The sequence below is a fragment of the Spermophilus citellus genome (assembly GCF_964194105.1).
Source record: "Spermophilus citellus genome assembly, chromosome: 5".
Classification (NCBI taxonomy): Eukaryota; Metazoa; Chordata; class Mammalia; order Rodentia; family Sciuridae; genus Spermophilus; species Spermophilus citellus.
The window spans coordinates 65,289,587-65,315,612 of NC_138186.1; the positions used below are offsets into that span (position 1 = coordinate 65,289,587).

General features: G+C 35.5%; 1 protein-coding gene across 1 annotated transcript; it reads right to left on the reverse strand.

Moving 5' to 3' along the window:
• Positions 1-232: 232 nt before the first annotated feature.
• On the reverse strand, positions 233-25,789 carry CRISP1 (cysteine rich secretory protein 1; the record flags this gene model as incomplete). Its single annotated transcript, XM_081296431.1, has 7 exons — positions 233-360; positions 6,740-6,828; positions 8,919-9,016; positions 14,156-14,304; positions 15,697-15,787; positions 19,373-19,501; positions 25,730-25,789. 7 exons carry the CDS (start codon positions 25,787-25,789, stop codon positions 233-235), a joined length of 744 nt encoding a protein of 247 aa, XP_081152557.1.
• Between the last annotated feature and the right edge of the window lie 237 nt (positions 25,790-26,026).

Here is a 26,026-nt window from a genome sequence, read left to right on the forward strand (position 1 = left end):
GGTATGACTATTACTTGACTCCAGGGATTTGAGGCTTTGAGATCAGCTCGGGCCACATATTAAGATATCTATCTCAAAAAGAAAAAGAGAGAGAGAGAGAGAGAGAGAGAGAGAGAGAGAGAGAGAGAGAGAGAGAGAGAGAGAGAAAGAGAAGAGAGGAGAGGAGAGAGAGAGATATGATCCAGAAGACATCTCATTTTCACAACACAGAATAGTTGCACATAACAAAGGGTTATTTTATCTCAGTCTTACACAGACAAGTAGCTTTGCAGAATAATTTAACAGATGGGTGTTTACATCCAAGGATTTTTACTTTTGTCTCGCAATTGTTGTATTCATCATAGTAGAGGCAGGGATTAGCTGAAAGAAAATAGTATTGTCTTTAAAAAATCACACTCACTGAAGAAAGAGATCATTCTTTTAAAGACGTAGATAAATTTTATTAATAGTAACTAATTAAATTTGATAAGCAAGAATAATTAATTCTGAATAGAAAACAAGCAATGACTTAAATGAGATCTCCATGAAGGAAAATATAAAATTCTTGTCTTAATCTAAATCGAGTTTTTTCCATGACAGATTTTTTGATACATTTACCTTTAAAGACATCAGAGATGAGTAATTTTCCAGTTACCTTGTCATTTTGAAAGTACCAATAGTATTAACAATATAAAATAAATGATAAAATTTTAATTCATCCTTATTAATTTACACTATATTTCTTAACGATTATGGATTTGCTTTGTATTATTAAAGATAACATACAATGTATCTAAAAACTGAATAAAGATCGATAAAGGAAGATGGCAACTTAGATAAATCCACAGTGCTGGAGCAGCTCGGCAAGTATGAATTTAATCAACAGTTCTGCAGTGGCAAACTTAGAAGCATTGGAAGTTAAAAATTTAATACTTGTACTATACTGAACCTATGCATTGAAACTAAGATATACTGAAAGAGGAAGAGGACTCTATCTAAACAGATATGCAAATCCCAAACCTCTGAAAACATGAGCAATCAGGCAAACAAGTCTTCCCAAATGTTTCAGTCCTCAAAGGACCCCACAGATGTGGAACTGGATGAAATTTCAGAGAAAGACTATAGAATATTAAAATGATTAATAAATTTAAAGAATATCTCAGAAATGAATTGAAGCAAACACAGAAGATGAAAGATGATTCCAATAAAGAGATAGGGATTCAAAAAACAAACCAATCAGAACTCCTGGAAATAAGTGAGATACAATAAATTAAATAAAAAGTTCACTTGGAAGTATCACTAACTGTTTAGTTAGATAAAAAAAAAAAAAAACAAAAACAGAACTTCAGGCTCTGAAGACAGGGTACAAGAATTTGAACACTCAGTGAAGAGTAAAGAGAAATAAAATACAATAAAAGACCATGATCAGAATATACAAAAATTCAGGGACAACAGTAATGGGTCAAACTTAAAAGTTAATTGGAATTGAAGAGAGCATGGAGATATAGGATAGTGTTTTTCAGAAACTTTTCAATAAAATAATAGCAGAAAAATTTCTAAGGTTTAAGAATTAGATGGGCATCCACATATAGGAAACGTATAAAACCTCAAGTAGAATCAGAAAAGAACTTCTCCAAGACACATATAATCAAAATATTTAATATAGATATGCTCTCTATATAGATATAATTATATATATTATATATATAATATTTTTATGCTCTGCATAAAAAATGGCGGAGCACATTTAAAGGTAAATATTTAAAGGCTCATTTCTGAATTCTCAACTCAGACTTTAAAATCCAGGAAGGCCTACAAAAAGATAGCCAAAGCTCTGAAAGAAAACAATTGCCAACCAAAATTTTTATATCCAGAAGAGCAGTCATTAAAAATTAAAGGACAACTGAAGATTTTCCAAGATAACTAATAGAGAGCATGACCACTGAGCTAACACTATAGAAAATACTGAAAGTATTTCTACCCAAAGAAGAACTTAAAAATAAACCTAAGATCTCTCAAATGAATGAAACCGCTAGAAGAGGTATCAAGAAAATAAAAATTAGGACTTAATTAAAAATACAAAACAAATTAAAATGGCAGAAAATAATAGACCTCTATCCATAGTATAAATATTACAAACCAAAATGAACATAAGACGTTTATAGAATATTTCACTTAACAAAATTTGAATTCATTTTTCTTTCAGTAGCACATAGAACCTTCTCCAAAATAGATAATATCTGAGCTGACAGTATAAATCTTAGAAAATTTAAAAAAATAGAATCATTCTTTGTATCTTACCAGAATATAATAAAATGAAATTAGCAATCAACAGCAAGAAATAATAGAAGCCATATAAACATATGAAAACTGAATAATAATCCTTTGAATGAGGGATTGATAATAGAAGAAATGAGAGGAGAAATTTTTTTAAAAATCCTAGAATCAAGTGACAATAGTGATACAACACACCAAAATTTCTGAGACACTCTGAAGGCAGATTTTAGGAGGAATGTTTATTGCATTAAGTGCCCACACTTAAAAAAAATAAAAAGCCAGATCTTCTCTGTTGAGTTTTTTATCTTTTTTTTTTTTTTTTTGAGCCAGAACACAATGGAGGACCACCCTGTGGCTAAAACAAAGAAAACAAAAAGATTTCCACTGTTTTCTAAAAAAATAAAAAATAAAAAGCCACCAAAAAAACCAATCTAATGATATATCCTAAATACCTAGAAAAGTAGAAACAAACTAATATCAAAACAAACAGAAGATAGGAAATCATTAAAATCAGAGCCAAAATTAAAGAAATAGAAAATCTTACAAATTACAAAAAAAAAAAAAATCAATGCAATAACCACTTGGTTCTTTTCAAAGATATACAGGATTGAAAAATCCATAGCCAAACTAACCAAAACTAAAAAAAAAAAAAAAAAAAAATAGATGAGTAAAATCAACAAAATTAGAGATGAAAAGAAGATACCACCACAGATATTTCTGAAATCCAGTGGATTATTAGGGAATATTTTGAAAAGTTATATTCCAATGAATTTGAAAATCTAGATGATATTGATAAATTTCAAGACACATATGACCTACCCATTTGATTTAATAGGATGTAGAAAACCTAAATATATCAATATTGAAGCACTAAAAAAGTCTACCAAAAATCTACCAATGCCCAGGATGAGATATATACTCAGCTGAGTTATACCAGACGTTTAAAGAACAAATGCCAGTCCTCTCCAAATTATTCAATGAAGTAGAAAGGGAGGAGACACTGCCAAATATATTCTATTAAGCCCATATCACCCTGCTACCAAAACCAAATAAAGACACATTAAGAAAAGAAAATCTCAGAACAATATCCCTGTTGAACAGAGATGCAAAAATCCCTCCGTAAAATACTAGTGATCTGCGTTCAAAAATATATTAAGAAGATTGTACAACATGATCAAATTGGTTTCATCCCAGGGCTACAACATTAGATCAACATACACAAATCAGTAAAGGTAATTCATTGCATAAATAGAACTAAGGAAAGAAATCACTTGATCATCTAAATAGATGCAGAAAATGCCTTCATCAAAATCCATCCCTCATTCTTGTTAAAAATACTGATTTTATGTCTCTTTCAAAGATGAGATTGTTGCATTAAGATTATAAAAATATTGTAAAATGTTTTGCTTACTTTTATGTGTCATATGCTTTCTCACATAAGTCACATAATTGATTCACCTTTCAGTGTCTTGGAGAAGGACTACAGTAGACTTATGGAAGTGCCACAGGGAGATGTAGATGTCATTTTATAGCCCAAACCATTGTGTATTTGGCAGTATATTTCTGCTTCTTTTTCTTACGGCCGACCAATAATTTGCCAAGATTATCACTAATTACCCTTTAAATTAGCTACTTTTCATTATTCTAGTGTGTTCTATATGTAATACACTTCAGAAAATATAGTATCAATGATTTTTTAAAAACTTATAAGTAACATGTTTCTATTAGGGTCTGTAAACAAGTCAAGATGGCGCCTGGCATTTTGCCAGAGGGAGTGGTTTGTGAAGTAACGACAGCGAGCTATTAAGTGTGGAGATTCCTTATTGGTTGACTGCTGTATCTAGTTTATGTTAGTTTATGTTAATTAAGATAAGTTGTGTGGAATATATATATATATATATATATATATATATATACCCCTCCTGTCCTACAATAAACGGCTCCCACTCGTGCTGTATCAATGTACACAAGTTGCTCATCACCCCCCGGTTATTTTGCTGTAGCTGGACTGCGTCAGTTTCTTGCTTAGTTTGTAAGGTGTTTTAATGCATCTTTTTCTTTAATTTTTAATTTATATAATCCTCCCAATTTAGTAAATAGAAACTTCTATTTTCATAAATTTTATTGGTAAAAAATTAAATAATATGTCTGCATATCCAGGTCTTAAATTCTTAGCATTGTTTTTGACAAATAATGCCTATTGGTATATGCATATATTTCTTTAATTTTATGCTTACTTTTATGTGTCATGTTTTTTTCTTTTCTAAGTCACTGTGGGAGACCAACCTCGCACATGACTGAGTTAACTCCCCTGCTGGGTGATGTGGCATCAGGCACCCATGCTGCTAGACTGCCCCGCTCTTCTAGGGTTTGAGTGACTGTGTCTTTGTGCCTGAGCCTGTCTTCCTACAGCCCCATGGGTAGAGCTATGCTCACCTGTTCCTTTGTAATATTACCCCTTGCCCTGTTTAGGATAGAATGTTCCATGGAAATACCTTGTGTGTCCCCTTCTCTTACTGTGCCCTTGGGTGTGGCTACCTAGATGTCAGTCAACCTGCTGACAATGGACATCATGAAGATAGACTCAGCCCCCTGAAACCTGACCCCTTGCCTCATTTGAATAGCTTCTCCTCAATAAAAGTCAGCATGTGCTCTTTCTCTCTCTCTTTCTGCGGACCCTTAAGGTCACAGGAGCCGCCACAGTGACCTCAAAGAAAAAGGTACTTGTGTCTCTTGCGTGGTTATTTTGCGCAGCTCAGATAGCCCAGTTCAACTGGAGTAACCCCTGAGCCTTTTAGTGGTGAGAACAAAAACCCGGCAAGTCACATAATTGATTCATCTTTCAGTGACTTGGAGAAGGACTATACTAGGCTTTTGTTTGAGAAAAGACAGGAAATATAGGAACCAAGTCATGACTCAGGAGCCTGTGGCCAGTGCCTCCATGATGAGGTCAAGTGACAAGCAGCCTCCCATGACACTTGAGGGCCAGTAACTGTGAAGTAGGCATCTGAGCCTACCTTAGACAGGGAGATGCCTGTGGGGACTGACTGCTTTTGTAGGTACTCCCCAGACTGGTTCAGAACAACACATAGATTTGGGACAAACCCTCTAGCACTGAAACAGTTATCATGTAGCAGTAGCAGAATCTTGGCAACCTGAATCTGTGTACTACCCAGTGCTGAAGTAACAGAAACTATAGCAAAAATGAACAGTTTGCTTAGACTTCCTGGAAGGACAAGCATAAAGTCAGATTAGAAAGATGGATAGATATCCACTCCTTCAATGTCAAAAATATGTCATATAGTAAGCATGAAGGACTTTTAGGAAACCAATCTTACCTAACAGTTAAAAATAAGGTACCAGAAACTGAACAGGCAGTAATCAGTATGGAAAACTTTTGGATAAAGAAGTTAAAACAGCTATTTTAAAGAAACTGAATGAATGTGAAGAAAATGCAGAAAAACTGTTTGATGCTCCAACAGCAAAAAGAGTGCTGATAAGGATGTGGAGAAAGGGGAAACTTTATGCACTGGAAAGAATGTAAATTAAGGTAACCATTAATCAAAAGAGTATGGAGGTTCCTCATTTCTTTTTATTTTTTAAAAGTACTTTATAATGCAGCAATTCCACTATTGGGTACATATCCAATAGAAATGAAACGAGTGAGTTGAAGAGACACTTGGACTTCCATGTTCATTGCAGTATTATTCACAATAGCCAAGAAAGGGAAACAATCTATGTGTCAATCAACTGATCAATGAATAAAGGAAATATCTACTTAGCCATAAAAGAGAGTGAAATCCTGTTCTTTGCAACATGATGTGGATGGAATTGAGTTCTCTATGCTAAGTGAAACATGCCAGGAACAGAAAGGCAAATCCTATATGATCTTCCTCATATATAGAATAAAAAGATTGTTCTTAAAGTAATTGAGAGTAGAGTGGTTTTACCAGAGACTAGGGAAAGAAAAAGGAGAGATAAGTGGGAAAAGTTCATCACTGCGAACAAAACAGATACTCTTAGATGTTTCAGAGCAGGTGCAGAACAAGAATTATTCAGTAAAACTCTGCCTGCCATAATAAGCAGTCAAGAAAATAAAAAAGTCAGAAAGCAGGTACCTTTTCTAGGATTTTGGTAAACTAAGAGCAATATGATAATTTATGGGCTTCAGGAAGGGAGCTCAGGAGCTTTTTAGAGAACTGGGAACATTCTACACTTAATGTTAATATTTTATGCACATTGGCTCTACTTAAGAATTTTAAACTTTTAATGAGGACTCAAATTATCATACTCAGACATTCTAATTTTCATAGGAATATATTAAATCAATGGTCTTTGGTCACTCTGAGCATGATGGAAGGGTAAGGAGAAATAATGCTGATGTATCCTGTCGTTAGGTTGAATCCAAAGTTGTACAAAAGTGGAGCACATGGTTCCTGAACCCATGGGTCAACTTTAAGCAATCAGCATTTGCAAAACTTACTGCAAAGTCTGTCTTCACAGTTATTTGGACAATCTTCACATGGGCTGCCCTTCTTATAAGGTACATTAATTGTGTTAGGATCGTTTCCCCTGAAAGAAGAGAAAGTAAATATTGTTTAGTAAAATACATCATTGTACAATGTACATAAAATTTTACTAAGTGAATACAACCAATTTTAGAAACAAATTTTGTAAACATTCTTTTAAGCAATGGGCAATAATTTTTAAGGTGGGTATGAGATTTCTAGACTTACAGATAGGAGTATGTTTTTAGCATATACGACTTAGCAATTCTGAGGATCACAAGAATATTTTTCAGGCAATGTGCATCTCTCTTTTGATATTCTAGTCCTAACAGTACTTGGGACCTGTGAATGGTTAAATCCTAACAAACAGTATGACTTTGGAGTTAATTACAATAAAATACTATTTTTTATTAATAACCATGAGAAAGTAGGAACTCATCATGGAAAAGGGCATGGTCCTTAATCCTATTAAGAAAAAAAAAGAAAGCTTACTTAATTTGAATGAGAGGTGTTTGAATTTTAGCTTGCACTATATTATTATAAATATGAAACATGTTAGTGACTTTGGTAGAAATGCCTGGGATATTAAAGGAGGAAAGTACACTAGCACATATTATATTGTTATATTCTGTGTATGTATGAATATGTAACAACAAACCCCATCATTATGTACAATTATAATGCACCAATAAAAATGTGTGTGGGTGTTAATAAAGTGTTTAGGTAAGGAAAGAAAAAGGAGACAAAATCCTCCAGTTCTGAGATATTTGAAATTTCAAAAAAACGCAACTCTTACCTGTAGATGTCTAAAAACTTAAAATGTAGATAATGTCTGGTTCTTAATTAATACAACTTTAAAAAAAATTTGTGTGCTCTGGTTTAAAAACCTTATTGAATTTATAATTATTTCTTTAATATCTTAACTATTAAACTTCCACTTTATTAAAGAAAGTTATTACTAAATTTAATAAAGGATTTAGTCAGCAATATGGACTAATGTTTTATAGAGAAAATTTCCCCATGATAGCTATTCACATATTATACTTTTCTCTTTTACATTGTTGGAAATTCATCATAGACCACTAACTCCTGCAAAGAAGTAGTGCAAATGATATGTTGTAGGTATAAATAGATCTTACGGTCTTCAGATCAAATTATTGGAAAAAAATCCCAATAAATTTTAACTAATGAAATCAAGACATGGAAGACACAGTAATTCATATAGGCCTATTATATGAGTATATTTTATCTTGTTATATATTACATTCTGGTGAATATACAATGATATTAGAGGTCCCATTTGAATTTAAGTATGGAACATGTTATCAGCCAACTCACATTCATTGATTCACATGGAACAATCCTTTGTTGTGGTCCACATGTGGGAGATAGTGATTAAAGGTTACGTTTGAGCTCACAGTATCAAGTGTGTTGACCCGGAAAATGCAAGTGGCTGAAGGAATCTTGCAGATTTGTTTTCAACTCCATCAACAGAAGTGATATAAAGTGTTATTTATGGTCAAGTATCAGAGGGCTATATGCTTCTGTGAGTAACGTCCCCTATTCTGATAGCTGTCCCTGGAGTCACTCAGGTGAGCCCCTACAGTCATTCTTTTCTTACCAGATTGAACTCCATAACCAAAGTTGATAAGGCAAAGAAGTACACCTGCCTCTCGCTGAAGCAATCAGATTAACTTTTCTAGGAATTGTGCTTAGTACCTGTGATTCTATGATATACAAACTTAATTTCTGAAGAGAAAACATACAGTATTACTCAATTAAGAACACAGAATAACACTCGGCTTTTTTCTTTGTTACTTTATTGAGATTCTACTGCCATTTCTGCCCTTGAATTCTAAAACTATCTGAGCTACTTCAAATCTGTTTCCCTAACATAATACTTACCCTATGTGTCACTGACACATAGGGAGACTACTGCTCAATTGTTTTTAATTTTTATATTCTCTTAATGAAATATAAACTTATTTAGTAAAATATGATGTAAAATATAGATATGTTTGTGAGTTTTTTGGCTGTGTCTGTGAAGGTCTAACTGGAAAAAAATAGGTTTTCTTTCATAATGTTTGAAAAACTCAGTTATATTTTGTAAAGAAAGATACATTTTTAAAAGTGGTGGGAAGCAGTAATACATACTCATGGCAATAATGACAAGTGTAGAGATACTGAGGTACACCTTGTTTTCGGCATAATGAGACAGCACAACCAATGACGTAAGAAGAGGCCCAAATTACCTGCAAAATTAGAGTATTTTATTACAAATTTGACATTCAGCTAAATGACTACAATAGCAGTGCTATTATCCATGGTTAAAAGTGAACAAGTGCTGGATGCCACAGCCCATGCCTATAATACCAGCCGTTGGGGAGGCTGAGGCAGGAGGATTACCATTTTGAGACCAGCCTCAGCAGTTTAGCAAAGCCCTAAATAACTTACTAAGATCCTGTCTCAAAATTAAAAAAAATAATAATAAAATAAAAAGGGCTGGGGATGTGGCTCAGTAGTAAATTGCTCTTGGGTTTAATCTTCAATATCATAAAACAAAAACAAATACAACAACAAACAAACAAACAAAAATCAACATGCTTGCTTTAGGTTTGCTCTGAGCATGGCTTATTCAGAAGCCATAGAAACGTGGTCCCTTGTTTCTATTAACACATACACAGGCACATGCATGGTTATAGACAATGGAAACCAGGCAGAGGAAATCACATCTGATAGGCAAGCAAGGGTAACTTGATTGTTGGTGTTTTCTCTCTTTTTTGGCAGTTTTCTTCAGAAGTATTCTGCACTTCTGAATATTCTTTCTAATTAAAAAAAAGCTCTTGATATTCATTTTCTCTGAGAAAAGAAATGGGTAGAGCAGGGGTATAGGTAAAAGGAGAAGTGATGTTACTCATTTTGCAGTGAATAGGTTGTTCTTCAAAAGGGACATAGATGTCATTGTGTGCATGGGCTGTATATGGCTGAGCATGACACTCATCATATTATCCAGTATATTCCAGTGCATGACTGACTCTAGGTCAGCCCTCCCTCATCTATTTTTGTTGAAACTGAAGAGTCCATGACTGGACTATCATCAACATGAGTGGCTACCATCAACTATGGTTCATTCTTCTTGGTGGTTATATAAATAATCATCAAGGGAAGGACATTTTCTTATTGGTCAGAGAGCAGGAATAATGTAGAATACTGACTTAGCTTTTTAAGGCAAAGTGACTAGGTTTAAATTCCATCCCTATCACTTCTTGGCTGGGTGATATTTGGCAGTTTGCTTTGTCTCAAAGTGTCTTCTCATAATTTTTTAAAAAGTGTATATTAATGCTATCCTTGGGGGGAAGGCAGCTCAGTGGTACAGCACTTCCTCTGCATGTGCAAGACCCTGCATTCAGTGCTCAGCACCACAAAAAAGAAACAAGACAAAACCAGAAACAAATGTTTAGGTTGTTGGAAGAGATGTTTTTAAAAATATGATTGCTTCCACTCCCTGTTGACTGTGTCCATGTGGGCCTGATTGGATTTCACTCAGCAAGTCCTGAACAATTTGCTCATGTTTCCTTTTTCCTGTTCTGGGTCAGAATGACTTTCTATGACATATTTTGATAAAATATTATTTTTTCTTCCCCTAAGAAAAAGCTTTTATGCTTGTCCATCTCTGTCCACCATATTGCTTTGAATCATCTACTGCTAGTGAGGACATGCCTTCACCCAAACTACTGCTCTACCTTAGATACAAAACTTTCATGATGCAGATTCAATGTGTGCAGCTTTCTCCTCTCATTCTAACACGTGTCTGTGTTTCTTAAGAAATTCTGAACTATGAATCTAATGGGTTAATTAGAGAAGTAATTTGATAATGAAAATAGAGTAGAATGTCTATTTTTCTCATGTTCTCATCACACATTAATTATCGGTAAGATCACTGAATTTAACTTATTCATTCCTTCCACCCATAGCTAAGAAAAAAGTGAAGATGTAACTTTTTTCATTAGGTTTTCATGTTCTTTGATTACATTAATACATTCTACAGGGCTGCATACAATTGAAAAATGTTACTGTTTTCTATTGTTTAAAATTTTAAGCAAATGAAGGCAAATTTCTTTCATTTGTTCTCTTAATTTCTTCAAAAAAAGCAATGAGAGAAATAATTTTAATAAAAATTATTTTTAAAGGGTGTTAAATAAGTTTGACAAAAGTAAAGCAAGACTATTTGGAGTTGATGAATTTAAGTTGCTCTATCAGAGCAGCAGGGATTACGTTTTCCTTACAGAATTAGTGGGTCAAGTTGACTGTCATAGGAAAGAATTGAAAGGTAAAAACTGATGTTTCAAATTTGTCAATTTTTAGCAATCCATTCTATTGGCATCTGCTAATCCTTCAATGACAAAAATTATATGACTAAATAGCCATATGTTAGGATACTCCTGAATTATTGAGATATATATTTTATGTCCAGGCTATCAATTTTCAAAGAGCAATCCATTAGCTAATGTTTTCTTTAGTATTGTAGATATTGATAGGAATGTAGATGTTGTAGGAATGTAGACATTGATATTCGTATGTGATTAAGTCTATTATTTTTAAATGTTTTAACTTTGTCAGTGTTCAACATTAATTTTAATTTGGGCTTATTTTAAACAGATTTTACTTCATATTTTATGAAACTTAGCAACGGATACATCTAAAGTTCCTTGCTTTTAGAATAATAATGCTTTTAGAATTTTATTTTTTCATTTTAATGTTTAAATCATCTCTTTTGGGATTATTTTGTTGATTTATATGTTATTGGAAAATTCAGATATTTAAAATTATTTCTAGACATGAACTTGTTTTCTACATGGCAGCCAAATGATCTTTTAAAAACATGAATCAGATTAATCCTTCCCCTCCATTGACCATCTAATTATTTGTCACTTCATTTAAAGTAAAATATAAACTGTGCAGTAGCTAAGTAACAGCCTCAGTTGTTATAGCCCCCCTTCCTTCATGTTCTGAGCTCCTTCCACTCTCCTGTTAATGCTGACCTAGCCTTCCATAACACTAAGGATAAATTTTATGAACAGGAAACTAAGAAAGTGATTTTGATTTTAAAAACATCAAAAGTCAGAAACATTTAGGAACCTTTAACCAAGGACATGAGGTGTGTGTACACTGAGAACTAGAATCCTTGACTGAACCTGAGGTGTTTGTATACTGAGAACTAGAATCCTTGACTGAAAGGAATAAAATAACTGTCATTTGAAAAAGAATAGCTTCTTCCAAGAGGCCCTGTGTTGAAGGCTTGGTGCCCTGGGTGGAGGTTGGGAGGTGCTGTGGAACTTTAAGTGCTGGGGCATATGACATGCCCCCGAGGAGATGTTGAGATCCCTGTCTCTCTCCCTCTCTCAGCTTCCTGGATTTTGTTGTGAGTACTTGCTCTGATATGAGCTCCCACCATAGGATGGTATAGTCATAGACATGCTTTATCCTTCAAGGGAGAGGAAGAATGATCCCCCAAAATGATTCCAAGATCACCAGGGCTGCCATCCCCACTACAGGTCAGGGAGACAAGGATGCTTCCTGCTTGGTTTTAAAGGGTGGGTCTCCTCAAGTGACTTCTGACAACAGCCACTTCAGCAGGACCTTCTACTGAGACCCATGCAGTGAGGCTGCCCTACTATAATGAAAGGTCCCAATAGGAGGTGCTGCCACCCAAGTGGGTCTGGAAGGCAGCTTGGTCTGGAATCCTTGCATAGTTTTAGATGTGCTAGGGATCCATCATCCATTCCTCTTTCTCCATTTCTCCCTTTTAAAATAGAAGTATCTCTTTTTTCTCCTGTTCTTTTATTATATATTTTGGTAGTAGATAATCTTATTTCATAGATTCATTGCTGGAGAGAAATTTTGCCTCAGGATGAATCTTGCCTTACTCTTATGAATATCTGATTTAGATAAGATTTAAATGAGACTCAATTTTAAACTTTCATATTGATTCTAGATGAGTTAACACTTTGGGGGCTGTTAGGATGGAACTTCACATTTGAGGAAGGCATGAATTATGAGAAGGGAAGTGATGCAATGTGATGAACTGCATGTTTGTGTCCCCTGGTCCCAAAATTCACATTATGAAGTCCTAATATCCAGCGTGATAGCTGTATTTGGGGATGTGGTTGCTAAGGAAGAACTTAAATGAAATCATAAGAGTTGGACCCTCTTGCAAAGACACTAGATTGATCTCTCTCTCTTTTCCCCTTGATCCTTCTCCCCTACCTTTTTGTTTCTCTCTCTTCATCACTGGGGAAAGACCATGTCAGGGTATAGTGATTGTTTATAATCCAGAAAGAGAGATTTCACCAGAGACTCTGCTTTTTAAGATCTCAGTCTTTAAGTGTCCACAGTGTGGGAAAATTAATTGCTATTTTTCAATCCATAATCCTGTGGTATTTTATTATAGCATTCCAAATAGGCTATTACAATAGTTGTGTAAAATGGTACAACTGCTATAGAAAATAGTATGCTCATTTCTCAAATAAGTGAACATACAGTTAGCATATAAACTACCAGTTTCTCTTATAAGCCGCAAAGAATTGACCCCAGGGAGTTGAACAGACATTTGCATACTAATGTTCATAACGGCATTGTTCACAATACCCTCAAAGTTGTAAATAAACCAAATAAACGAATGGGCAAACCAAATGTGATATATACATCATGAAAAAAAATCTGACACATGCTACAGCATGGATGAACATGGATTTAAGATATTATATTGAGTAATAGCCACAGAAGGACAAATATTGAATCATTCCAATACATGAACAATTTTGAGGAGTCAAATCCAGACAAACAGGAAGGAGAATGGTGGTTGCCAGAGGCTTGTGGGAGAGAGAAGAGGAGAGTTAATGAGTACAGAGTTCCAGTATGGAAGATGGAATATTCCAGTGATGGAAGCCCAGAAATTTGAATGTACTCCATGTTGCTGGGCATTAATGCTGCAGAGCATGAAGATGGTTGAAGTGGTGATATTTTAGTTATAAATATTTCACCACAAAGCTTAATGTTGGAAATAAGGGGATTCTCTTATTACAAGGTGCTATTATTTACACCTTTTAAATTACAAATAATTTACAAAGGAGATTCATATTTTAGGATGTTGCACTTCCTGAAAAATCAAATGAATGAAGATGGAAACCAAGAGGGTGAGCAACTTCTCTAAACAAGGTATGGAGCACATTGCAGTTCCTTCTGTTCTCAATTATAAAAGGAACTTGGGAGATTGAGTTAATAGTCTAGCAAGCAGGTATGATGATTTTCATTTGTTTCCTACCTGACTTTTATTCATACGTGTTTAAAGGCATTTAAACACTGTGTGTATCTTCCAGAACACAGATTACCTGAGTGTAATGATCAGTTCTTGATTCCTCATCTATTGGTGTCCATTCTCCATATACAAAATTTTTAGACTCATTGTACCAGATTTTAATTATGTGAGACCAGGAGATAGGATGAGATTCCCAATGTGTATTTTCTCCACAAAAGGTATCTGAAAAAAGGAAACAGGGCTGAGTTACACTCTTAAAGTTTGAGAATGTCATATAAGGAGATTTCCTTTATTTTTATTTGGTAATTGGTTCACTGATGATCTAGGCAGCATCTTATAAGAGAAGGTAAAGGCAATTGTATCCTTTCTGTCAATCTTCCTTCTCATAGATCACTGAGCATGTGGTGTCAGGTTTGGTGAGAAGTTGAGAATATGAGATAATGAGCTCTGAAACCAAATCCATCAACACTGCAGTCTCTGCTACTTCCAATCTGAGGGAAAAGGGTGAAACCAAAGAAAAGCCTGTAAGTTATAAAAGGGCCTTGGTTCCAAAGCAGCCACATACAGGATCTAGGTTGCGTAGGATCTCGACATGAATATTTGTTTATTTAGCCACCTACTTAAGGCATATCTATTGACTAGACATACTACTGAAGGATAATCTGTTTCTTTCAGGGAAAGAAAGACCCATGTTGCTATTTCACTGCTCAATAGAATTTGGACTAAAAATCCTAATAATCTGTAGATGTAAAGTTGCGCTCATATTTTTTTTACTATTTAGTATTAAAAAGATTCTCATGAATGTCTAGTTCTGTAGGAAGTACTAATAACTGTGTAGGAATCATCTAATTGATATGCCTAAACATAGGCTCCTTGTTGATCACCTAAAGGTGTTCTGTAGCTCAACAGAGTTCACAGAACTCATTTCTCAGCTGTGTTAGGATTCCATTGCTAAGGAAATTCCCAGGGTGATATTTGAGTAGCTGAGGTAACTCTTAAGGTACAAACCTTCTGGGTACCTAGCTGCACCTAGTCTTCTATAATAATGAGGACGTTGGTTCTTTTCTACTTGTGGATAGAACTCAACATTTGGAAATCAGAATATGCACATTTTTAAAAAATTAATAAAAATAAAACATTACACTAGGTCAGAGTTTACTTCCATTTATGGACAAGTACAGATACAAAGTAGATGATGTAACTTATTCTGTGTTTGTTTGTTTGTTTGCTGGGGCTGGGGGGTGTTGGGTGGGCACCAGGGATTGAACTCAAGTAAGGCTTAAGGCAGGAACTCTCAGTAGGTGTGACGCTATGACAACTGAGGTCCCTAACACATTCTTACTGATATACAGCCACCACTGAGCCACATCTCCAGCCCTATTTTTTATTTTACGTAGAGACAGGGTCTCACTGAGTTGCTTAATGCCTAACTTTTGCTGAGGCTGACTTTAAACTCACAATCTTCCTGCCTCAGCTTCCCGAGCTGCTGAAATGACAGGCGTGCACCACCGAGCCTGGATGATGTAAATTATTCTTGTCAAGTGACAGAAGAATCCACGTGCTTGGTGAGATTACTTTACGGTTTTTATAAGATGCTGGGTCATATATACGTACTTTTAATTCGCCTCTCAAGTGGGTTGCTGTCTGTCTTATCACAATACTTTGAAAAAATTCTAGCATTTCCTGCAGCTTCTTCACTCCATTTCTAAAGTGGCAAGAAAAAAAACCCAAGCACACAATGTCATTCATATTTCCATCATGAGGTGCTAATTTATTGTTTCTAAGAATTTAAGACTTGTGATATCTTTGTGTAAATTAAAGCTTAAATAATTACATTACACTTAAATATTCTAATAGGGAAAAGGGAAAAATTACAATTCAATATATTGGCCCTTGAATTCAAAAGTTCAAAATTAAGAATAACACTCAGCAGTAGCTTCTATCTCAGAAGCAATAAAAAATTAAGTGAATACTTTCAGGAAAACAGACAAGAATTAAAAATCTAGCCCAATAATTTATTGATAGTTTCACCTCAACATGTTATTTTACCTCTTTGCATCTCAGTTTCTGTATTTGTAAATGTGACCCATCATTCATGTCCTAAGACTTGTTTTAAAAGTTTAGTGTGATAATCTGTGCAATACAATTGTAATATTATAAATTTTATGCTATGTGTTCCATAAACAAATTATGATTAGAAACATATACAGTCATACATCTCTACCTGAAATTATAAGTAATCTCAGAACAGTAGATAACATCACATGCTAGAATCTCTTACCAATTCTGCATGTGTTTTCTCTCACTTTATCTTGATGCAACTTTACAAATGAGGTACAATTAATTTCCCTGTAAGTAAATAAAGTAATTGAGGCACAGAAATTTTGAATAACTCTTAAGGGTCACACTACCAGCAAGTGACAAGGAATTTGTATCAACTAGTCTGGTTCCAGTGTGCCCTCTGGGATATCAATGTAGGTCAGGTGTGTAGAATCAAGACATTTTGTTGGCTGAAGCTCAGGAACAGCTATTCTCCAAGTAAGGCTTAAGGCAGGAGCTGTCAGTAGGTGTGACACTATAACAACTGAGATCCTTAACACATCCTTACTGATATACATCCATTTAAGACTGTCCTTATATCACATGTAATACATTAACAACAAAAGGTGTAAGGTTCACCCCACCCCCACCCCCTAATGAACTTCTTTGTAATCATTCAATTATTCTTCAGATGACACTCTCATTTGCAACACTGTCCTGGGCATGGGAAGAAGTTTATTATTATATGAGTATATGCTGCCACCTCGTGGTACTTTTCTAGAATTACTCTTCAGGTTGAATTTACTACTTCATGGAGTAACTTTGGACTGGCACTGTGGGAAAACATGGTTTTGTTGGGTTTAATTATTTCATGCAAAGAGGGAGGGAGGAGGGAGGGAGAGAGAGACACACACAAGGAGGAGGAGGAGGAGGAGGAGGAGGAGGAGGAGGAGGAGGAGGAGGAGGAGGAGGAGGAGGAGGAGGAGGAGGAGGAGATATTGTCTCATTGAAGGAACAGAGGTGACCACAGATATGATCAGTACATAGCATAGTATCTTTAGGCACTGGGAATGCCATTTTACCGACTAGAAAAGAAAAAAAAACTTGTCTATTGGGATCATTTTGATAAATGCCTAGAAATGGACCTCATTTGACTAAGATCGTATGTAACTCTTTGTAGTGAATGCTATGATGCTCTACAGAGGTTCCTTTCCAACCTTAAGGAATCAAATGCTCAGCAGGTAGGAATCTTTCTGATAGGAGCTCTATTTTCTGATTCTGAAAATTGTCCTAATCTGTGAACATATTCCCATTCTGGGGCAGCACACTTCCAAAAGCTGGTAGATGCCAATACCAGGCCACCTTTCTCCAACTTGGGACAACTCAATGAAACCTCCTAGTGTTTCAGCTTCCCATGAAATAAGCTGAGGCTTATGTTGTAATGATATCACCAACAAAATCCTCCCTATGCAGAATCTCTCCCTACTGCCATAGGCAGGTGTAAATCTGGATATTGTTTCCATGAGCATCCTACATGATAGTACCCATCTCATAATCTCTTTATCTTATCTGGGAAAATTACCTCCAAAACTCATTGCCCATTCTTCAGTTCAGATCACTTTGAAGTTGTCTTGGACATTACCTCTGATTAATGATGGTGTCACAAATAAGTTCCCATGGTTGTTGTCCAAAGCTATGAATGCTAAAATCTTATGTTTAAACATAAGATTAAATTGAACAACTTTTATTTTCTTTTTGGAAAATGTCTTCCTGGCATTTATTTGACTCTTTATGTTTCTTTCATTCCTTAATTTTGCTGCTGCTAATTCTATTCATTTTCTCCTATGTATGTCCTATTCATGGTTTCAGGCACATCTCAACCCCCATATTTCCTTTAAAACATGAATCAGTTTTACTAATACATTTAATTTACTACCTTTTGAATAACTGAACCTTAATACTTAAATATGTGTGTTCTTACCTACTTTTCTAAAGTTTCTTTTGTATTCACCTTTTATTTTCAGTAGTAAGGTCTCTGTAATATGAGATTATAACTTCCATTTATTCCTTAATGTGTTTTGGATCTCATAGTTATTTGCTCATCTGACTGCTAAGGAGTTTGGATCCTGTTTCTCTTAAGACAGGGAAGTGATAAAGAGCAGAGTCCTTGGAGATAGCCCCCTGGCAACAAAATCTGAGCTCCAGCATTTTGGATTTTGGATAAGCTACTTAATTTTCCTGGGGCTCTGTATTATAATTTTTTTAAATGGAGATGATTTTATTGTGAGAATTAAATAAGTTAATGTAATAAAGTACTAAAAAATGCTTATTAACAACATCATACTCCTAGTAGCTGCAATATGAGTCAAGTATACCTATAAAAGCTAAGGATTTGTTTTCTTCAAATGACACTTTCAATATTATGATGTCCAAGAAATAAATTGCAAAATCCTTTCAGTATTATTCTGCTTCTTCCTCTTTTTCATTTTCAAGAGAAAGTTGTCTGTTAGACTCACCCTCCACAGTCTGCACTGCAAGGGAGCAGGCTGAGGTTTCCACAAACCTGAGGATACTTCTGGATAGTAAAATTGAGAATACTCACTGTATATCCCCAAGACTTCCCTAAGTTTGTCTTGTTGCAGAAGACACCAGGTTTATAGTGGAAGCACAATTCATCTAAGTAACCCTTATGGAATACAATAAAACTGAAAATAGATTTGCCAGTACTTCACTGGCAGCCTCAACTGGCACTGAATCTGGACATCTTAATCCTCAAATAAGTGTCCAATAGCCTCCAGGCATCTTCCAGATGAAGAAAGCTATGCAATGCCTGAATAATTATTTAATCCAAGTTATTATGTACTATCAGCATCAGTTCAGCTGAGGGCTTGAAATAGTTCCATGTCAGACATCCTGAATCAGAACATCAGATAGGTAGGACCCTGTGTGTTACCAAGTTCTTTAGGTGACACTTTACTGAGTTTTTTTGGTGATTCTCAAACGCACTAATATTTGAGGAACACTGTCCAAAGGTACATAGGAACTGAATCTCAACTGAGTCAAAATTGCTGCTCTATCATTTCTAACTATACAATCTGTTATAAGGTTACTTACCTCCTTCTTTTGCTAAGTGCTAGATTTGTTGTGACAAATGTATATTTAGTATATTGAAAGTTCAAGAACCTAACAAGATCCTGGTCAACACCATGAGTATTAATCCCTCACTGGGGACATTACTGCTGGATCTTACCATCTTCAGCATGTTCCTGGCTGGTGGAACCACTCTTCTCCTGATGGCATTATGTATATTGACGATTTCTTCTTGGACAGCTGTTAATTCTGTGTTGAGTTTAGTGTAGAGGTTTTTGGATACTTTTGTCTGTTATCAGAAAATAATTTATTAATGTTACTTCTTTCAACCGGAACTTATTACACATGGCACATTATTTGCACAGCTGTTCACAGAGTAAATTTAGAATTTATATTGAATAAACAGTGATCCAGGGCATTTTGGAATCTACAGTGCCTCAGTATGTTAGTTTATGTTATATTTAGTTAGTATGTTCTATTTCTCCAGTGTGAGTTTTAAGGAATTCTAAATGTCAGGCTGAGGTTTCACTAGTCTTCAGAATAGTGCATGATTTTTCTGTGATTTAAAATTTTTCTACTATGTGACTCATATATTGGGACATGTTGAAGTACATTTTTTATTGGGCAACAGGGAACACAATGGAACTCATCTTGAAATTATCCCATTTACAACTTATTTCCCTTCCTAGGCTTACTCTCTATGCGTCTAGTCCACCACCCTTCACCCCACTATTTTATTTGCTTTCCAAATAAACTACTTGCACTTATTGTCTAATGGTACATATCTGGGAGAACTCAAAGGTATACATTCATTATTGAGTGTGAAGCCTTAAGTGCTATCCTTTCACATTCTGTATTTTTTCTCTTTTATGTGAGAAAATAACAATGTCTGCCTGCACACATGTAAGAAAGTATAAAATAGAATTCAATGAGTCACATGACTGTTCTTTGAGTTTGCTTACCTTTTATTCTGCAACTCACTAAGAAAAAAAATACACGGCCAAAATATTCTAGGCTAGTATTAATTGTTATAAAGAGTATTTGGGGGGTGGTGGCATATATCACTATGTACTTCGTAATCTTAAAAAATGGGGAATATGGTCATTATTTTATATTACCAGGTTTGTGGAAAGGGAGAGGGCATAAATGTGGAAGCCAGAATGCCCCTCTAGAGACTGTCCCTGTAGACACCATTTTCATTGAAAGCAGACTCATGTGGTGCCATTTTCTTCTCTTATCACATGAAGCTCTGGTCTAAACTAGGGGAGACATTGGGGAGTCATAAGAATCCACATACTACATTAAGGTTAGAAGACACCTTGCTCTTCTGGAAACTCTAGTTCTACTAAAATACATGACACTTTTGCTTCCATGTCATCCTTGAATACTTGTAACTTCCTATTGTGGTTTTTCTGTCATTTCCTCTCATTTGCAGAGATTGTGCCTCCTAAAACAAATTCTGAGTTACCTGAATGGACTCTAATATCCACATGTAATTCTTCAAATCTCTACGGTCTTAGGCACTTGAACTCTTCTGCTGTTAAACCTCTCCTTCAATCCTTTTCATCTCCCCACTTTGATGGTCATAGAACATATTTCATATTGTCCTCAAATACCATACCTTCCAACTTACTTGATCAAGTGTATTTCCCTGCCTGGTCAGGATTTCTAGTTCCAAGTTGTTATGGTTGACCACCCTGTTCTTCAATGTCATCTAGCCTTTTCAGCATACACATGTCTCTGCTAGTCAAATTTTGTCTTTTCCTCTTTTTCTATCCATATCCTTTCATTTCAATAACTGACTTTCTAGAATATGAAATCCTTCATCTATCACCCACACCTACAAATATCCCACCTAGGAACACCACAGATTTGGAGAAGAGTAACAATTCCTCTGATGGCACTGTCAGTTGAGTATTGACAGGAAAAAAAATTCTATGAAATAACAAATAATGGTGTCCCTTCAAATCAATATAAATGATTTCAAATTATCCCTTATTTGTTCTCATTGATTCTACTTAATTACCTGGTTAACTCACTTGGTCTCTCTCTACAATATTATTGAAGAACTTTTGCATTTTCTTCTATTCACACCAATCTTTTCTCAATGGATTGTGAAATATTGTACTTCCCCAGTAAAGAGAAGCGATGAGAGAGCTGCTTCCACTTCTCTTGCCTAGTCTACCAACCCACCCTCTGTATCTGTACCACACTTTCCTTTTTTGGTGACATCTCTCTTGTGGATAGAGGCCAGGGATGCTGCTACTAAACTTACCACAAGGCCCAGGATAGCCCTCCACAGCTAGTATTATTATTCCATAATAATATGTCAGTACTGCTGAAGCTGAGAAACCTTACATAGAATCAATTCCTGTTAAGGTTCCATAGAAGTTCAACTTGTGTAGCCAATATTGTTTAAGAACTTGATCTTACTTAGTCTATTGCCCACTGGCTCCTTTGATTAAGCTTTCAGTGTGGGAATATTCTTTCTTTTGGTATAAGACACATCCAGCACCTTTTATTCTTCTACCACCTCTCAGGTTTCTCTTCTTCCTTCTGGACTGACTGTCACTATAAGTTGGCATTCTCTTGGTTCCCCAGAGCCCCCCAGTACTGTATTGCTTTTATTTTCTTTCTCCACTCCCCTTGCTATTCTTTTACCTACCGACCCAAATAAAAAGCACAGGCACCATGGAGACACTTTCCTGTTATAGTCATGAACACTTTACAATTCTCAGAAAGATGAAATCTTTAACAAGGTATTGCTTCCATTTAGGTTATGCACCCTGACTTTTCTCTACCTCAGTCACAGTGATGTCTCTTTAGTGATCCTACTGTGCCATTTCCCATCCTGCCTTAGAATATGGGTCTGTGCCTGTTCGTTTGATAGCTTGCAAGACCAACTTCACCTTCAGATCTCAGGTCTACCAGGTCCTCAGAGAAGATACCAAATTCCTCAGACAATATTGAATTTTCCTAATAACTGACCACAACTCCCTATACTTTTCCTTCAAAGGTCTTTTTATGTGTTGTCTTCCAGATACTCTTGGAAAACTCTTTATCTCTATAGTCAAGCAATTTCTGTCCCATTAGATGACTAATACCCCAGGAAACTGATACTAGGATAATTTAAAAATAAAATTCAGGCCTGACATTTAGTCTATTGCCTTTCTACATAAAATCTAAAAAAAAAAAAAGAAAAAGAAAGAAAGCATAAGATGCTTTGTTTACAAGTTGGCACATCTTATAATTTATTTTAACTGAGATTCATGTTTAAAGCTTATATAGTACATTTATGTTTGTGTTCAATTTGTCTAATCTTCCTGTTTCAATTTAAAATTCTGAAGTCTTAATTTTATGAGCAAACTGTCTATAAAATTATATGCAAGTGTTCCAATGAGACTCTGCCTATGGAATGTATACAGTTCATTTTATCGTTGCCTTCTGCTCTTATCTATGTCTTTGTGGATTCTTGGTCAGTAAGTAGATCAGGTTCTGGTTACCTTGAATGGAAGGATATCTTCCTATCTACATTTTGCTCTAGGCTTGTAAATAGTGGCACTGATTCCTTCTCTCCTGTGGCAGCCTGGGCCAGCCCATCTCCCGGGGTTTGGGTTAAGTGGCTTGAATAGCCTAATATTAGGTCTTCAAGGGAGATTTCTGACTCACTGCCATTCATCTTTTTCTTTGGTGTTGTGACTCAGCTTCAAGTTAGCTTTTCCTCATTGCAAAGTGTGAAGTATGCCCTTCCCGTTCGGGGAACTAAAAAGGGTTAAGAATCAAAGGAATAGTCTGAGAAGTGCGATAGCTGGGTCAAATGGTGGATCCATTCCCAGCTTTCCCAGGAATCTCCATACTGCTTTACAAATTGGCCTCACCATTTTGCAGTCCCACCAGAAGTGTACAAGTGTACCCTTTTCCCCACATCCCCGCCAACACTTATTGTTGTTTGACTTCATAATGGCTGCCAATCTTACTGGAGTGAGATGGTATCTTAGGGTGGTTTTGATTTGCATTTCTCTGATTGTTAGAGATGGTGAGCATTTTTTCATGTAGTGGTTGATTGATTGTATATCCTCTTCTGAGAAGTGTCTGTTCAGGTCCTTGGCCCATTTGTTGATTGGGTTATTTGTTATCTTATTGTTTAATTTTTTGAGTTCTTTGTACATTCTGGATATTAGGGCTCTATCTGAGGTGTGAGGGGTAAAAATTTGTTCCCAGGATGTAGGTTCTCTATTTACCACTTTTATTGTTTCTCTTGCTGAGAAAAAAACTTTTTAGTTTAAGTAAGTCCCATTTGTTTATTCTTGTTATTAACTCTTGGGCTATGTGTGTCCTATTAAGGAATTTGGAGCCCGACCCCACTATATGTAGATCAGAGCCAACTTTTTCTTCTATCAGACGCAGCGTCTCTGATTTGATATCTAGCTCCTTGATCCATTTTGAGTTGTGGAACCAACCTAGATGCCCTTCAATAGATGAATGGATAAAAAAATGTGGCATCTATACACAATGGAGTATTATGCAGCACTAAGAAATGACAAAATCATAGAATTTGCAGGGAAATGGGTGGCATTAGAGCAGATTATGCTAAGTGAAGCTAGCCAAGCCCTAAAAAACAAATGCCAAATGTCTTCTTTGATATAAAGAGAGCAACTAAGAACAGAACAGGAAGGAAGAGCATGAGGAAAAGACTAACAGTAAACAAAGACGAATGGGGGGAGAGAAAGGGAGAGAGAAGGGAAAGCATATGGAAATTGTAGGAGACCTTCAATGATACACAAAATTATAAGAGGTTATGAGGGGCAAGGGGGAGGGTGAAAAAGGGGAGAGAATTGAACAACAGCAGAGGAGGTAGAGAGGGAAGATGGGAGGGGAGGGGAGGGGAGGAGGGATAGTAGGGGATAGGAAAGGTAGCAGAATACAACAGTCACTAATATGCCATTATGCAATAATGTGAGTATGTAACAGATGTGATTCTGCAATCTGTATTTGGGGTAAAAATGGGAGTTCAAAACCCAATTGAGTCTAATGTATGAAAGATGGTATATCATGAGCTCTGTAATGTTTTGAATAATCAATAAAAAAAAAGAATCAAAGGAAGATTGGGTATGGTGTCGCATGCCTGTAATCCCAGTGGCTCAGGAGGCTGAGACAACAGGGTGATGAGTTCAAAGCCAGCTTCAGAAAAAGCAAGGCACTAAGCAACTCAGTGAGATCATATCTCAAAATAGAATACAACAGAGGGCTGGAGATGTGGCTCAGTGGTCAAGTGCCCCTGAGTTCAATCCCTGGTATAAAAAAAAAAAAGAAAGAAAGAAAGAAAGAAAGAAAGAAAGAAAGAAAGAAAGAAAGAAAGAAAGAAAGAATCAAAGGAAGAAGAAAAACATCTTCAACACTCTACTTCCAGCTTATTACTAGAGGACTGTTGGGTAGTAGACACTTGGTCTGTCTTTGTAGAGCAGGGTGAGTAATAGGATCCCAGCACCAAACTATACCCAACAGCCTAAAGCATACAGATTTTCTTTAATCAAATACCTTCTACTTGTGACTTCTCTTACCTGGCCTGTGGAAACACACACACACACACACACACACACACACACACACACACACAAACATTGTCTTTAACAAAGCTATTTATTTTGAAAGGATTTTGATAAATTAAAATATTTTTATAGCATTGGAGTTATTTAAAGATGAATATTATTGACAGATCATAAATTATTGGGGACATGTTCTTTACCATATCACTGAGTGTTCTGCTTCTGTTTTGTGATTGTTGAAGTTCTTTTCTAAAATTTATTTATTTATATAGTAATTAATTTATTTATTTGTGTGGGACTGAACATCAAACTCAGGGCCTCCCACATGATAGGCAAGTGTTCTACCACTGAGCTACATCCCTAGTCCAAAGTTCTTATTTTTAACATGTAAAGAGCTAGTCCTCTGATATTGATAACATGGTTAGCAGTCCCTCATACCTCTCTTTGTCCTTGGTACTTTCCAGTTTCATATTTGATTTAATGGCTTAAATTTTTACTATAATAATAAATCATATAGCTCAATTGGTATATTGAGTAATAACTTGTCTGGGAATATAAACAAAAACAGTGTTGTCTGTTTTTGTTTTTCATTTAGTCATGGAAAATGGATATATTTTAAAGAAATAGTTCCTTTTGCATATTCTCAATTGTTTTTGTTTGTTTTGTATAACTGCAAAAAAAATGAAATAGGCTTGGGCTCACAGAGATGAATAGAACAAGGTTAATTTTAGCTCCACCCCCTTCTTAGCCATGAAAATTTACCATGTACTTAATCTCATTGTTCTTTGAATCTCTAATCAGTAATAGGGTATGAAAAACTGTACTTGTCTAATAGAATTACTGTGAGAAGTAAGCAGGTAATTGTTGACATCTCCTCATAACAGAGACTGTAACACTGTTATATTAAAGGGTTAGTGCTTATCCTCATCTAAAAAGTAACTTTGTAACTCACCATCCTCACATACTCTTACCTCCAAAACAGGCAGGAAGCCAGCAGCAACTGCCAAAATTAAGAAGTATTTTGTTGCCATTCCTGAAAAGAAAAGATTATTCTCAACTCATGCAACAATGTTTTTAATAAGCATTTCTGAACCACTTTTACATGTGTTTGCATTTTCCGAAGAACAAAGTACGTGTTTGTTACTAGGACCCCAGAAAGAAATATAGAATTGTGGTTGAAAAGATAATGAACTTCTCAAAATTGTAAATGTCTCAATCTCCTGAACCTTTGAATATGCTCTATTGGGTGGCAAAATCGAATTAAGGTA